The sequence below is a fragment of the Typopeltis vanoorti genome, chromosome 24, assembly GCF_054136105.1.
Source record: "Typopeltis vanoorti isolate ZY-2024b chromosome 24, IOZ_Tvanoo_1.0, whole genome shotgun sequence".
Classification (NCBI taxonomy): Eukaryota; Metazoa; Arthropoda; class Arachnida; order Uropygi; family Thelyphonidae; genus Typopeltis; species Typopeltis vanoorti.
The window spans coordinates 86,011,181-86,025,073 of NC_143572.1; the positions used below are offsets into that span (position 1 = coordinate 86,011,181).

The following is a 13,893-nucleotide window of genomic DNA, read 5'->3' on the forward strand; positions in this document are numbered from 1 at the left end:
CCCCTAAATTTCAGTTTTCTATCAATCAATCAACCCCATATCTCTTGTCTCCCCTCCTTCCTCCAGCATAACTCGTCCCATAGAGTATGTAGTATCCCATCGATGTTTCTCGAACCTCAAGACCTTGCATTAAACCGGCACCCCTCTCCCCCATTCATTTGCCCATCTAACTAACTTATTCAAATCTTCTTGCAGGGCTGCTGCATCTGCACTATTACTATAATCCTTCCCAGCTTCGCATCATCTGCAAACACCTCAATATCCCATTTCATACACCTTTTTACATTTGTTGTTATACACATGTTTTTACATTTGTGGTTATACACATGTTTTTACATTTGCCTTTTATATACTTATTTTATATGTCTGTTTTGGCAAACGGCAATTGGCATGCATTTGATTTATACATTTTTATCTTCTGTGCTGCTATGAATGACATGTATTGGCACTGTATGATCTTAATTGTCCTTGCACCATTAAACTCTAAACCAAACAAATCTCATCTTGCTCCTGTCATACTATGCAGTAGACTCTTAATCTCTACTCTTTTTGCTGATGTTTTTTGCTTTACTCATCAACTCTTTCATATCCTTTCTTATTCTCCCTTTCTCATTTTAAACTCATTATTATCCGCACCCACCATGGAGACAACACCCTCTTCATAGATGTTCCATTGATTCATTCTTATATATTGCTTCAGTCATCTTACAAATCTTCATACTTGGGAAATACTTCTTTTATTGCTTGCTCCTCCCCTACACCTCTTATCATGGAATTGCCATATAACATGGTATTCTTTTTATGGCCCTTTCTGGTTTCTTGATCATTTTACTTCTTCACATGTTTCATCTCCTTTCATACCATTTGCCAAGCTCTGTTCTAAAGTCTCTGTCTCATGCAGTATTGTGCAGCACTTGATGCCTCAATTTCCAACATGCTGAATTATTATTTTTTCTTCAATCTCCTTTCTCACTTTCTCTCATTCTTTCACTTGTTGCCATATTGCATTCTAACACCTCCATTCTTCCCCACATTCTGCTTCACATGCATCACTCCCTGCCATGTTATCTCATTTGCTTCCTTATTTGAATTTCCACTCATTGAATATTTTGTGATCTCCAATTTACCTAATTTCAAATGCAAATTCTAATCCAGTTGTCTGCTGTTTAATTTAAAACCATTATTTCCCATTGAATTTAACACTATTATTTCATATTTAGTTGCATTATCAAAATCATATTTTAAGATGAATTTTATCATGTGGTGTGAGATCACTGCCCTGCTTATAGGAGCAGGGAAGTGATCTCAGGTATTGAAAAATTTCCATGTTTTGTCTCTAGATTATCGATTTTCAGATCAACTAACCCTTATCCCAGCCAAAGCGTACCATAGTCTTATAGCCTTTCATAGGTGGCTATAAATAGATAACTTTGTGTAGTATTTATAGCCTAAGGAATTAAAGTGTATTTCAGGTAGTGATTGTGATATTTTTGTCAAATTTCAGAATGTAGAAAATAGCGATTGGTGGCCTGTACTGTTTGTTTGAAATGCAAATGAGAGCTCCTGATAAGATAAATGTTATTTTAAGTTATCATTGACAATTTTGCTAGAATATTACTTGGTTTTCTTTGCTTTTCGTATCTTAGTGTGTCTGTTTGTGTGTTTTTGGTGTTTCAATTATTAATTTGATAAAATACAATAGAAGTGCGCACATGGCTCCGATAAGAAGGAAAATGGCTGCTAGTAATAATGGTTCACCATCTTTGTTCAATAACTGTAATATAAAGGAGATTATTCAATGTACCATCCAAAATGTATGATTTCAGAGAGTGGTTGGAGTATGTTAGATGACAATAAAGTAGTGAATGTGATTAGAAAATGTAAGGAAAATGAGGAATTAAAGTGTATTTCAGATCACGAGTGTGATATTTTTGTCAAATTTCAGAATGTAGAAAATAACGATATGGTAAGAAATTGCGAGGTTGTACCAGTGAGCCGTGAGGGCGTGAATGTAGAAAGTGTGAATGAAGGTATTAATACAGAGCAAATTAATGGTTAACAGATAATAAAAAAGATGAGATAGATGCAATGAGTGAGATCGTGCTGTTGACTGGAGCAATACATAGAGCAAAGCGGCACCTGGAGTGTATGCACAAATGTCTACCGAGTGTACCAGCCAAAAAAAAGTATGATAGGAAAAATAAGAGTATGATTGTGAACGTAAACAAAATGAAGGAGCGAGTTCTGTATGGAGATTCGTTAGTACGAGGTGTGATAGTAGAGAATTTGACAAAATCGTACCAACCTGGTGCGACCCTTAAGGACGTAAGTGAGTCTATTAGGGAGCAAAAGCAAAGGGTGAAAGAAATGATAGTGATGGCAGGTACGAATGATTTCAAAGGAGATAAAATGGAAATGATAGAGGACCTGAATGAATTGTTTGAGGTAGCAAAAGAAAAGAGTGAGAGAGTTCATATGATTAGTCTTTTGCCACAGTATGACAGGGCTAAACTAATCTGGCATTCCTTATCTGCTCCACCAAAGACCAACCACTTCCCCTAGACCTACCTGGTGTATACTAGTTCCCTTGCAGTTGTAAACTGCCATACTTTGGCCAATATGATTGTGAACGTAAACAAAATGAAGGAGCGAGTTCTGTATGGAGATTCGTTAGTACGAGGTGTGATAGTAGAGAATTTGACAAAATCGTACCAACCTGGTGCGACCCTTAAGGACGTAAGTGAGTCTATTAGGGAGCAAAAGCAAAGGGTGAAAGAAATGATAGTGATGGCAGGTACGAATGATTTCAAAGGAGATAAAATGGAAATGATAGAGGACCTGAATGAATTGTTTGAGGTAGCAAAAGAAAAGAGTGAGAGAGTTCATATGATTAGTCTTTTGCCACAGTATGACAGGGCTAAACTAATCTGGCATTCCTTATCTGCTCCACCAAAGACCAACCACTTCCCCTAGACCTACCTGGTGTATACTAGTTCCCTTGCAGTTGTAAACTGCCATACTTTGGCCAAACAGGCAGGACAGCGAATATCAGAATTTCTGAACACAAGGACTACATCCGCTTTCACAAGTACAGCTATTCTGGTCTATGGATACACGCCACAAAATACGGTGGAAGAAAGCTACAGTAATACACCATAGCAAATACAAATTCGAAAGACTATTTATGGAATCAGCCTCAGCCCTAAGAAACTCATCAAACCTCAACAAATTTAGTTGTATGCGACTGCCCCAAATTTGGGAGGCATACATCAGCAGAACTTCAGCACAACGGCCAAGAACACCTACTTAGCCCACTAGAGGGCACCATCAGGACTTCTAGGAGAACAATAGCTTCATATCTTCATTATCAGTTACTGTGTTGTAGTGCCTGCATGCACATGCCTTTTTTGAAAGTTCCTTTTGAAAATGGCAAGGTGATGCTGCCGAAATATCGGAAATATTTATTAAAGTATAATTTAATTTATATTCTGATCTACGTTGTTCAATTCCCTAAGTGATTTAGAAAAGGAAGAACAAATTGCTTAGACGGGAATTGTGATGAAGAATGGAGGTGAATGTCAACTTATCTGCAGGAGTAGATGGTATACCAACTCGTGTCGTACGAGAAGTGACTAAAGAATTGTCAGTGCCTTTGACCATTTTGTTTAATTTGAGTCTTGGGTCTGGGTTAGTCCCAAGGGGGATGGAAAGAGGGGAAAATAGTTCCACTGCATAAAGGAGGTTCCAAGACTGCTGTTGAAAATTACCGGCCGATCAGCATATCAGGAATTGTTGTCAAGGTCTTGGAGAAAATAATCAAGAGGAAAATACAAGATTGGATAGATGAAAATGGGATATTTTATGAGGGACAGCATGGTTTTGTGAAGGGTAGATCATGCCTCAGTAACTTGCTCACGTTCTATAACACAGTGGCGGCTGAACAGGATAAGGGTAACAGGTTTACAGTGATTCTACTGGACCTTGCTAATACCCTTGATAGGATACCACATGTAATTCTAATCAGTAAAATCAGTAAACTGCAGCATATGAGAATGGATATAGGGTTAGTGAGATGGATAGGAGGGTAGTTGATGGAGAGATATCAGAGAGTGGCTTATTCAGGAGTAGAGTTCAAAAGACGGCCAGTGACTAGCAGTGTGCCGCAGGGTTCTGTTCTTGAACTGCTACTGTTTAATTTGTTCATTAATGATATAGGAAAGGATCTGAGAGGAACTGTGCATCTGTTTGCGGATGATGCAAAGTTAGGTAGAGCAATAGTGAATGCTCAGGATGTCAAAATTTTGCAGGATGATTTGGATAGTTTGGAGGACTGGGCTAAGGAGAGTGGATGTCACTTTAATGTGGAAAAATGTAAGGTTTTGTATTTTGGGGGAAAAGATTAGCAGCAGTATATCACATTGGTGGAACTGTACTCCAGGAGATTGACAAGGCCAGGGATTTGGGAGTGTTGGTAAATAGGGAGTTGAAATTTAGGGGACACATCACAAAAGTATTAAAATCAGCTCGTCAATTCACTTGGTTGCTGAAAGACACTTTAACAAGCAGAGACAAACAGGATATTGTTCCTCTGTATCGAGCTTTGATAAGACCCCATCTAGATTACTGTGCCCAGAATGGGTTCCAGGCTTTCTTCTCAATGGGGAGGAGTTGGACAGGATCCAGAGATGAGTGACCAAGATATTAGCAGGACTATGGAATGAACCTCATGAGAACAGGTTGAAGATTTGTGGGCTGCAGAAATTGGTTGATAGGCAGAAAAGGGGTGATATGATTGAGACGTTCAAATTACTGAAGGGTTTCTATAAGATTAATTCAGGAGATATTTTTGAGAATAGGACTGGTAGTGGAAGGACTAGGGGCCATCCATAGAAGCTTGGTAAGAGTGTGGTTAGCCAGGGTGTTAGATCTAGGTTTTTTACTTGGAAAGTGGTAAATGAGTGGAATAAGCTGCCAGAACCTGTTGTGGGTGCCATGACTCTAAATGAATTTAAGGAGAAGAATGATAGATACTGTGTGAATGTAGAATAGTTGTTCTTGACATGATGTTGGGCCTCCCTCTATGAGTCTAAGGACTCCTTGGAGCTGCCCGTAATAATAATAAGAAGAAATAGCGAGGTTGTACCAGAGAACTGTGAGGGCATGAATGTAGAAAATGTGAATGAAGGCATTAATACAGAGCAAATTAATGGTTTAACAGATAATAAAAAAGATGAGATAGATGCAATGAGTGAGATCACGTTGTTGAGTGGAGTGATACATAGTGCAAAGCGGCAGCTGGATCGTATGCACAAATGTCTACCGAGTGTACCAGCCCATAATAAAAAGTATGATAGGAAAAATAAGAGTATGATTTGAACGTAAACAAAACGAAGGAATGAGTGCTGTATGGAGATTCATTAGTACGAGGGGTCATAGTAGAGAATTTGACAAAATCGTAACAACTTGGTGCGACCATTAAGGACGTATGTGAGTCTATTAGGGAGCAAAAGCAAAGGGCGAAAGAAATGATTATTGTGGCAGGTACGAATGATTTGAAAGGAGATAAAATGGAAATGATAGAGGACCGGAATGAATTGTTTGAGGTAGCAAAAGAAAAGAGTGAGAAAGTTAGGATGATTAGTCTTTTTCTGCGGTATGACAGTGAAGAGTTTTGGAGGACCATAATTGCAAATGACTTAATGCATGGGTTATGCGTGATGAGTGGCGTGGAATTTGTGGACGTGTGGAGTGAGTTCGATGGGCGAAAGGATCTATATAAGATAGATGGTTTGCATTTGAATGGATTCGGTGTAAGGAAACTTGAAAAAGTGTTGTTGAATGAAATGGATGTGCAGAATCAGGGAAACTAGATTTATTAAAGGGAAGTAGATATGCAGACCTTAGGGAAGCAGTTGAGCGTATGAATGAGTATATGCCCGAGCGAATAAGGACAACAAATCAGAATGGGATAGTTAGTATAAGGCATCAAGGTAGGGATGGGGATAACGGGGGTCTGCAATTCATGTATACTAATGCTAGGAGTATTAAGAACAAGAAGGAAGAATTTTTGGCTTTGGTTGGCACTTCCAGACCACAGATTATTGGCATTAATGAAATATGGCTGACTGAAGATGATATAGCTAGTAGGATTGAAAGTGATGGGTATAGTGTGTTCAGGAATGACAGGGAGAATAAAATCGGGAGAGGAGTATTATTGATGATAGCTGATGAGCTGCAGCCAAGGGGAATAGAAGTTGAATTGCAGGATAGAGAAAAGAGCACATTTGAGGCCATGTGGTGTGAGATTGAGGCTAGCAGAACAAAATATACAATTGGATGCTGCTATAGACCAGGTGATGGAAAAGTTGGTGGAGATAATATGCACAAGCAAATAGAAGATATGAGTGGAAGTAGGGTAATTATTATGAGTGGTTATTAAGGAATAACTATCTGCGACAGCATGTAATGGAAAATTCTAGGGATCAGAAAGTGCTTGACCTAGTAATTGCATCTGAGGATTTGGCTGTAACGAATATGACCACATTGCCCCCAATTGATGAGAGTGATCATAGGGTCTTGACTTTGGAGGTGGCTAAAGGTGTGGAAATTACATTTAAGAAAGGGTACATGTGGAATTATCGGGCTGGCAAGTATGACAAGCTTAGGAGTTTGATTGGTTCAGTGCCATGGCATGTAAAACTGCAAAGCTGGATGTTGATAGTGCATGGGAGGCAGTTAAGACGTTTTTGCATTAGGCAATGGCTGACTGTATACCTAGAGTCCGAATAATAAATCAAGTAGATTAAATGGATGAATAACACCTATAAGCTTGAGCTGAAAAAAAAAAAGAAACAATTGTGGAGGAAATTTAAGGAGAAAGGTGACCTGCAGGCACATGAACGGTATAAAGCCCAGGCAGAAGGGTAACGAGTGTGGTAAGAAAAGCAAAAGCAGATTATGAAAGAACATTAGCCATGCAGGCTAAAGAGAATCCCAAACAGTTTTTTCTATATGTTGAAAGTAAAAGAAAAAATGTATGCTGCAGATTGATTTTAAAGAATGCTGATGGTAGTGAGGTAGCCGAATCAGTTGATATATTAGAATTACTAATTGAGCACTTTGTAAGAGTTTATCATCCATGTGGTGACATTGCAGAAATGGAAGAACAAATAGGCTTATATGGGAATTGTGATGAATGAAGTAGAATGTCAATTCATCTGCGGGATTGGATGGTATGCTAGCTCGTGTCGTACGAGAAGTGGCTAAAAGAATTGTCAGTGCCTTTGACCATTTTGTTTAATTTGAGTTTTGGGTCTGGGTTAGTAGTCCCAAGGGGGTGGAAAGAGGAGAAAATAGTTCCACTGCATAAAGGAGGTTTCAAGACTGCTGTTGAAAATTACCAGCTGATCAACATATCAGGAATTGTTGTCAAGGTCTTGGTGAAAATAGTCAAGAGGAAAATATAAGATTGGATAGATGAAAAGGGGATACTTTATGGGGGACAGCATGGTTTTGTGAAATGTAGATCACGCCTCCAGTGGCTGAACTGGATAAGGATAATGGGTTTACAGTGATTCTACTGGACCTTGCTAAAGCCTTTGATAGGATACCACATGGAATTCTAATAAGCCAACTGCAGCATATGAGAATGGATATAGGGTTGATAAGATGGATAGGAGGGTGATTGATGGAGAGATATCAGAGAGTGGTTTATTCAGGAGTAGAGTCCAAAAGACGGCCTGTGACTAGTGGTGTGAAACACAGTACTGTTCTTGGACTGCTACTGTTTAATTTGATCATTAACAATATAGGAAAGGATCTGAGATGAACTGTGCATCTGTTTGCGGATGATGCAAAGTTAAGTAGAGCAGTAGTGATTGCTTGTGATGTCAAAATTTTGAAGGATGATTTGGATAGTTTGGAGGACTGGGCTAAGGAGAATGGATGTCAATTTAATTGTGGAAAAATGTAAGGTTTTGCATTTGGGGTTGAAAGGATTAGCAGCAGTGTATCACATTGGTGTGAACTGTACTCCAGAAGATTGACGAGGCCAGGGATTTGGGAATGTTGGTGGATAGGGAGTTGAAATTTAGGGGACACATCGCAAAGGTGGCAAAATCAGCTCATCAAATCACTTGGTTGCTGAAAAACACTTTAACGAGTAGAGACAAACAGGTTATTGTTCCTCTGTATCTAGCCTTGATAAGACCGCATCTAGACTAGTGTGCCCAGATATGGGCACCAGGGTTTCTTCTCGATGGTGAGGAGGTGGAGAGAATCCAGAGACGAGTGACCAAGATAATGCAGGACTATGGAATGAACCTTATGAGAACAGGTTGAAGATTTGTGGGCTGCAGAAATTGGTTGATAGGCAGAAAAGGGATGATATGATTGAGACATTCAAATTATTGAAGGGTTTCTATAAGATTAATTCAGAAGATATTTTTGAGAATAGGACTGGTAGTGGGAGGACTAGGGGCCATCCATGGAAGCTCGGTAAGAGTGTGGTTAGCAAAGGTGTTAGAGCTAGGTTTTTTACTTGGAGAGTGGTAAATGAGTGGAATAAGCTGCCAGAATCTGTTGTGGGTGCCATGACTGTAAATGAGTTCAAGGAAAATTATGATAGATACTGTGGGAATGTGAATAGTTGTTCTTGACATGATGTTGGGCCTCCCTCTATGAGTCTAAGGACTCTTTGGAGCTGTCCGTGGTATTAATAATTTACATAGTGATTATTATAGTCTTTGCTAAGATTTACTGTTTCTCTTTATTTGTAGTGCTGACTAAGCTCTTTTTATTTTAGCTAAGAAAATTACTAAAGATGATGTATTAGATATTATAGATCTCAGTGGTTCAGCAAATAGGAATAATAATTGGTGGAACAATTTCCTCGGAGATATTACAAAAGCTTCTGTAGCTAAACAGCTCACAGTTGGAGGTCTTAGTGGATGGTAAGATATAATTTGAACAGTTTAATATTCATTGATAGCAATAAGATTTTCAGTAAGAATTTTCACAATGTATATTGATGTATAAGATCTGCTTTAATGAACTAGAAAGATAAGTCCCAATTGTATAACTCCAAAAATTGTCCAAAAATATCACTTCCTTAAGATGGTGTTATTTTCCATAGCATGCAAGTGTTTATTGCCACGGGTCAGTGACCTGTTGGGAAAATGCAAATTTGAACAACTTTTATACATAGATTTCTGAAATTATTATTTTAGAAATCTGTATTATCTGACGTAATTAACTCTGACCTCATATTTTCTTGATACGATTGGTTAAAAATTTCCGTTTTTATCAAAAAAGAGAGCACATACTTGAACAAAGAAATATGAATAGAGAGCAACTTACAGGGTGCAAAATTTAACAAGTGTAGCTATTGAAGATGATAAATAAAATGAAGTACATGCAGCACTAGATAGCTAGTGAATATTAATAAAAGGATGTAAAAGAATCAAGAAGATTTCTGATAGAATTTTTCAAGTAACATTTTATCAGAAAGAGAGATAGTAGTATTTGTAGGAACAGTGATTTGATGTGACAGAAGGAGAATGCAAGAATGGATATCAGATTATTGAGAAAAGTGAAAAATAGCTGAATGGTATAAGAGCAATGAAATATGTTAGCATTCTATATGAGGGTCTGTTGTTGGATGGGCTGCAATGATAGAGGTGAACAAAAGATCTGAAAATTAAGTAAAGGGGGAGAGAGGAAACAAGAGAGGATGAAGAAGAGCTTGTGATGGACAGAGAGAGACACATAGTGTAAAACCATTTGAAGAAATGAGAGATGAGAATCAGACAGTGGGCATGCAGAATGGACAAGAAATTGAGTAGACAGGGAGACACAGTTGGAACAGTGTGTGCACAAGAGTTATGGGTTCAGATGATTTTTTGGCTTTGAATTTTTGTATGTTTATGTACAAGAGTTGCTGTGGAAGTTGTGCACTTAGTGTTTGTAGTGTGTGTGGGCTTTGTCTCTTTCAGTTTGCCTATAGTCTTTTAAACATAGAGCAAGGTATGCTGATGAGCATTGAAAACAAGATGGAGCAGTTTTGTTTATGCATGAATTAAATTTTGATTTTAGTTCATTTTTGTAAAATATGGAGTGTGCTACATATATTCTTTGGATTATGTGGATGAGTTATGGAATTTTAAGGTGGAAGGGAGAGTGTGCAAAGTTTGAAAATGCAGACTTGATAGACAGTAATGTATCAATGTCTGAAGGTAATAGCAGTGAGTGTGTAACAAGAAGAATGAGAGTTCATTCTGATTGTGAAGGGCATAGAGTTATCTGGTGAAAGAAACAGTCAGTGGTAGCATGAATGACATAAGTGAAATGACTGTAGTGAAAGTCAGGAATATTAAATGCAGTACAAATATGGTGAAGAACATAGCAAAGAGTAGTAAGATAGAGAGAAAAACACAGAAGATAGTGAAATATTAGTAATAAGAATGGTAAATAGCTAGTATGAGAGATATGAACACAAGCGAGAATGTTATAAATTTAGAGAAAAGATTGGTAATTGGAGGTTTAAGAAGAAAGGTGTCAGTATAGATGAGTCAAAGATGAATGATTGCATCGGAAAGTAGTGTAGTGCTGTACAGAATAATCTCTGTGGTGAAAGATGTGAAAATGGAACATGTATCGAAAGCATATCTGAGAGAAGCAATCATAGGAAGAGTAGAGAAGAGTTGATGGTGCTAGTAAGAACAAATGATTTTGTTCCTACAAGTAGCAAAAACACAAATAGTTGTTTTTGCTATTGTTCCTACTGCTTCTGCTTTCTGAAAATGGCATCTGTAAAGAAGCACGCTTCTGTTGCTTGGAAAGCTTTGCTGCAAAGATCAAGTTCTGCCGTGGATTTTTCCCAGTGGATGCACATATATTATGGGAATGTGCAAAAGAGCTGCAGTGTCCTTGACTTGACTTGATTGTTCAACAGAAGGCTGACAACAGGAACAGTCCCAGAAAATTGGAAAGAACACAAAATATTACCACTGGATAAGGGAGAATCCAATCAGTAGTAGTATCAAACTGTGTAGGCCAGTTTGTTCTAAGTGTAGTGGAGAAATAATTAGATAGGCTAGTTAGAGACAGAATACAAATCTGAATTGGTGAGAATAGTAATCTTTTGAGAAAACAGCATGGGTTTTTTAAAGGGGGGTTATGCTTTAGTAATTATTATTATTATTATTATTACTCAAGACCTCATGGAGTCAAAGACTCATCTGGGAGGTCCTTTTATCATACATACATCTCATCATACCGTGTCGTAAACACACTCAAATTCCTTGCAGACACCACAATCTCAGGCAAGGCATTCCAATCATTCACAACTCTGCACGAAAAAAACCTGCCTCTCACTCCCCTACTCACACCCTCTTTATACAGTTTCCAGGGATGACCTCTGGTTTTCCCCTGATCTCCCACTATTCTCTGTAGAACTTCTCCACCATTGATCCTATAACAACCCCTTACCAACTTGTAGGTCTCTATCATATATCCCCTCTTCCTCCTGGCCAGCAGACTCTGCAAATTACATCTTCTCAATCTTTCCTCATACTCGACATTCCAGAGGTCAGAAACTACCTTAGTCAGTCGCCTTTGGACCCTTTCCAACATCTCTTCATCCTTCTGAAAACTCGGTGACCAAATCTGGGCACAATAGTCCATGTGTGGCCTAATCAGATCCTTATACAATGGAACAAGAATCTCCCTACTTCTACACGTCAGTGGCCTCCGCATCATTCCCAGAAGTCTTTGTGTTGTCTTCACAATTTTGGCAATGTGTCCCCTAAATTTTAGATCCTTATCCATTATCACCCTCAGATCTCTTATTTCCTCTACCTCCAACAATATATTCTCACCAAGCATAAATTCTGCATCCCATCTTTGTTTTCCAAATTTTAAAACCTTACATTTTGCAACATTGAACTCACATCCCCATTTGCTTGCCCAATCATTCAATTTATTCAAGTCTTCTTGCAAGGCCACAACATCTTCACTACTCTTTATGGTTCGTCCCAACTTTGCATCATCTGCAAACAACTGATTATCTCCATCCAAATCTTCGCCAATATCATTAATATACAAGTTAAATAGTAATGGCCCTAAAACAGACCCCTGAGGCACTCCACTAGTGACTTTCCTTTTCCTGGATATCGCACCCCCACAACTCGGGTTATATTTTATAATGTTATACAGTCATTTATCTGGATTATGGTAAACCATTTTATCGAGTATCACACGATACTGTTGAAATTAAGCATAATGGTGAAATCAGTGATATAGTTCAGAGTGTGAGAGGAAACATTCTGTTTACTGATGATGCTAAATTAAGAAGAGTAATGTCTGGAAATTCTGATGTGATGTGATGTGATGATGTTACAAGAGGATCTGAATAGATTGATGCACTGGGCTAAAGAATGGGAATGTCATTTAAGTGTTACTAAATGTAAAAAAAAGTTTAGCACTTTGGATAAAGAAGACAGAATGACGTTTGTCATATTGGAGGAACTTTGCTTCAGGAGGCAAGGAATCTGGAGATCTTGGTCATGTGAACCTCGTTTCATATTGACCAAGTGATCACTTCTAATTTCATCCTCTGTGCCCTGTCCTGTCCTGCACCAGTCAGAAAACATCACTATCAACAATAACATAGACAATGAGACTTTTCTTATTCCTTTCCTCTTCTCTCCATGTGAATTTGTGCATATTTTTATGTTGGAATATTGTATTAGTAATAACTAGTCCATGTCCTAAATAGAAATCCAACAGGTATTTGCCATTATTATTAGCTTTTCTCCAAATTTTCCCAAAATATTTTTGTATGCCTGACAATCATTTCTTACTCTGTATTTATATCCCCAACAAGGACCAACTTTTCCTTTTTCATTGTGTCAGTTGCCTTCTCTAAAGCCTCAAAAAAAATTTCTCCGTTTCTACTAAGGTAGAAACAGAGAAACGCAGAGTGATGTGAGCAAATGATATTTGCCCACATCACTCTGCTTGATATTGCCTGCCATTCAAGAAGATTAGCCTCCCATTTAGTTGAATTCTATAGGTACTCCTTCTTTTCCCTTATTGTTATTGCCTGAATATGATATTTTCTATTTATTGCTTAGAAAGATCTCACCAGTTTTGTCTTTTTTTTTTTTTTTGTTTCAATCACCCCTATTATGTCTATTTGGTACTTATCCAATTCCTCAGCCAGCTCTATTTCTTTGCCATTCAGGCTTCTTATGTGGATAGTACCATTCTTGAACTGTGGTGATGTTGAGTTGGGATGTGTTTCAGGATTTGTTCCAGTAGCTGACTTTTTGCTGTTCACCCTGGTTCCCTGGCAAAAACAACTGAGGCATTGTTTAACTGGGTAAAGCCCCAGCCAGCAAGAGATTCTATCATGTTGTACCATCATTTTACTTTGTGGTTTAAGCCAGTAAGAATACAATTTGGTCAGCCAAATCGCAGATTACCAGCCCATCCTCATTTGTTCTGTATCCAGGTAGATGCCTAACAGAGTGCACCTTAAAGAGGTGAGGATTCGACATTAGGTCAGAAGCCCTGGTCATTTCTCTGCATTCCTTTAGAGGATATGTGTAGTCTCCTCTAAGTTATGCAGCTGATATTATATAATATTATAAATGCTGTCAGATGGGATATTGTGTGTGTGTAAAGTTGATTTAACACTCCTGAAAGATAAGTCATTTTTTTTATTTTAAATGATAATATTAGGTTAACTTATTGTAGTTTTTGTTTTAAACAGGTGTGCGATTAAATCTTATTTTTTAAAAAAAAAGTTTTTTAAATAAGATTTGTTGGTATGACAGTAATGCATAGTAGAACAAGGGCAGCAAAGAGACTATGTTGTTGGTAATTTGAATT

The 13,893-nt window shown here is 38.0% G+C and overlaps 1 protein-coding gene across 4 annotated transcripts in view; it reads left to right on the top strand.

Moving 5' to 3' along the window:
• The window catches only part of LOC150093519 (FUN14 domain-containing protein 1), a 139,903-nt gene that overhangs the window by 79,254 nt on the left and 46,756 nt on the right, over positions 1–13,893 (top strand). For all 4 annotated transcript variants that reach the window (XM_090413784.1, XM_090413785.1, XM_090413782.1 and 1 more), the window contains exon 3: positions 8,804–8,951. In XM_090413784.1, coding sequence (XP_090269910.1) covers positions 8,804–8,951 — 148 coding nt within the window. The remainder of the gene's footprint in view (positions 1–8,803; positions 8,952–13,893) is intronic.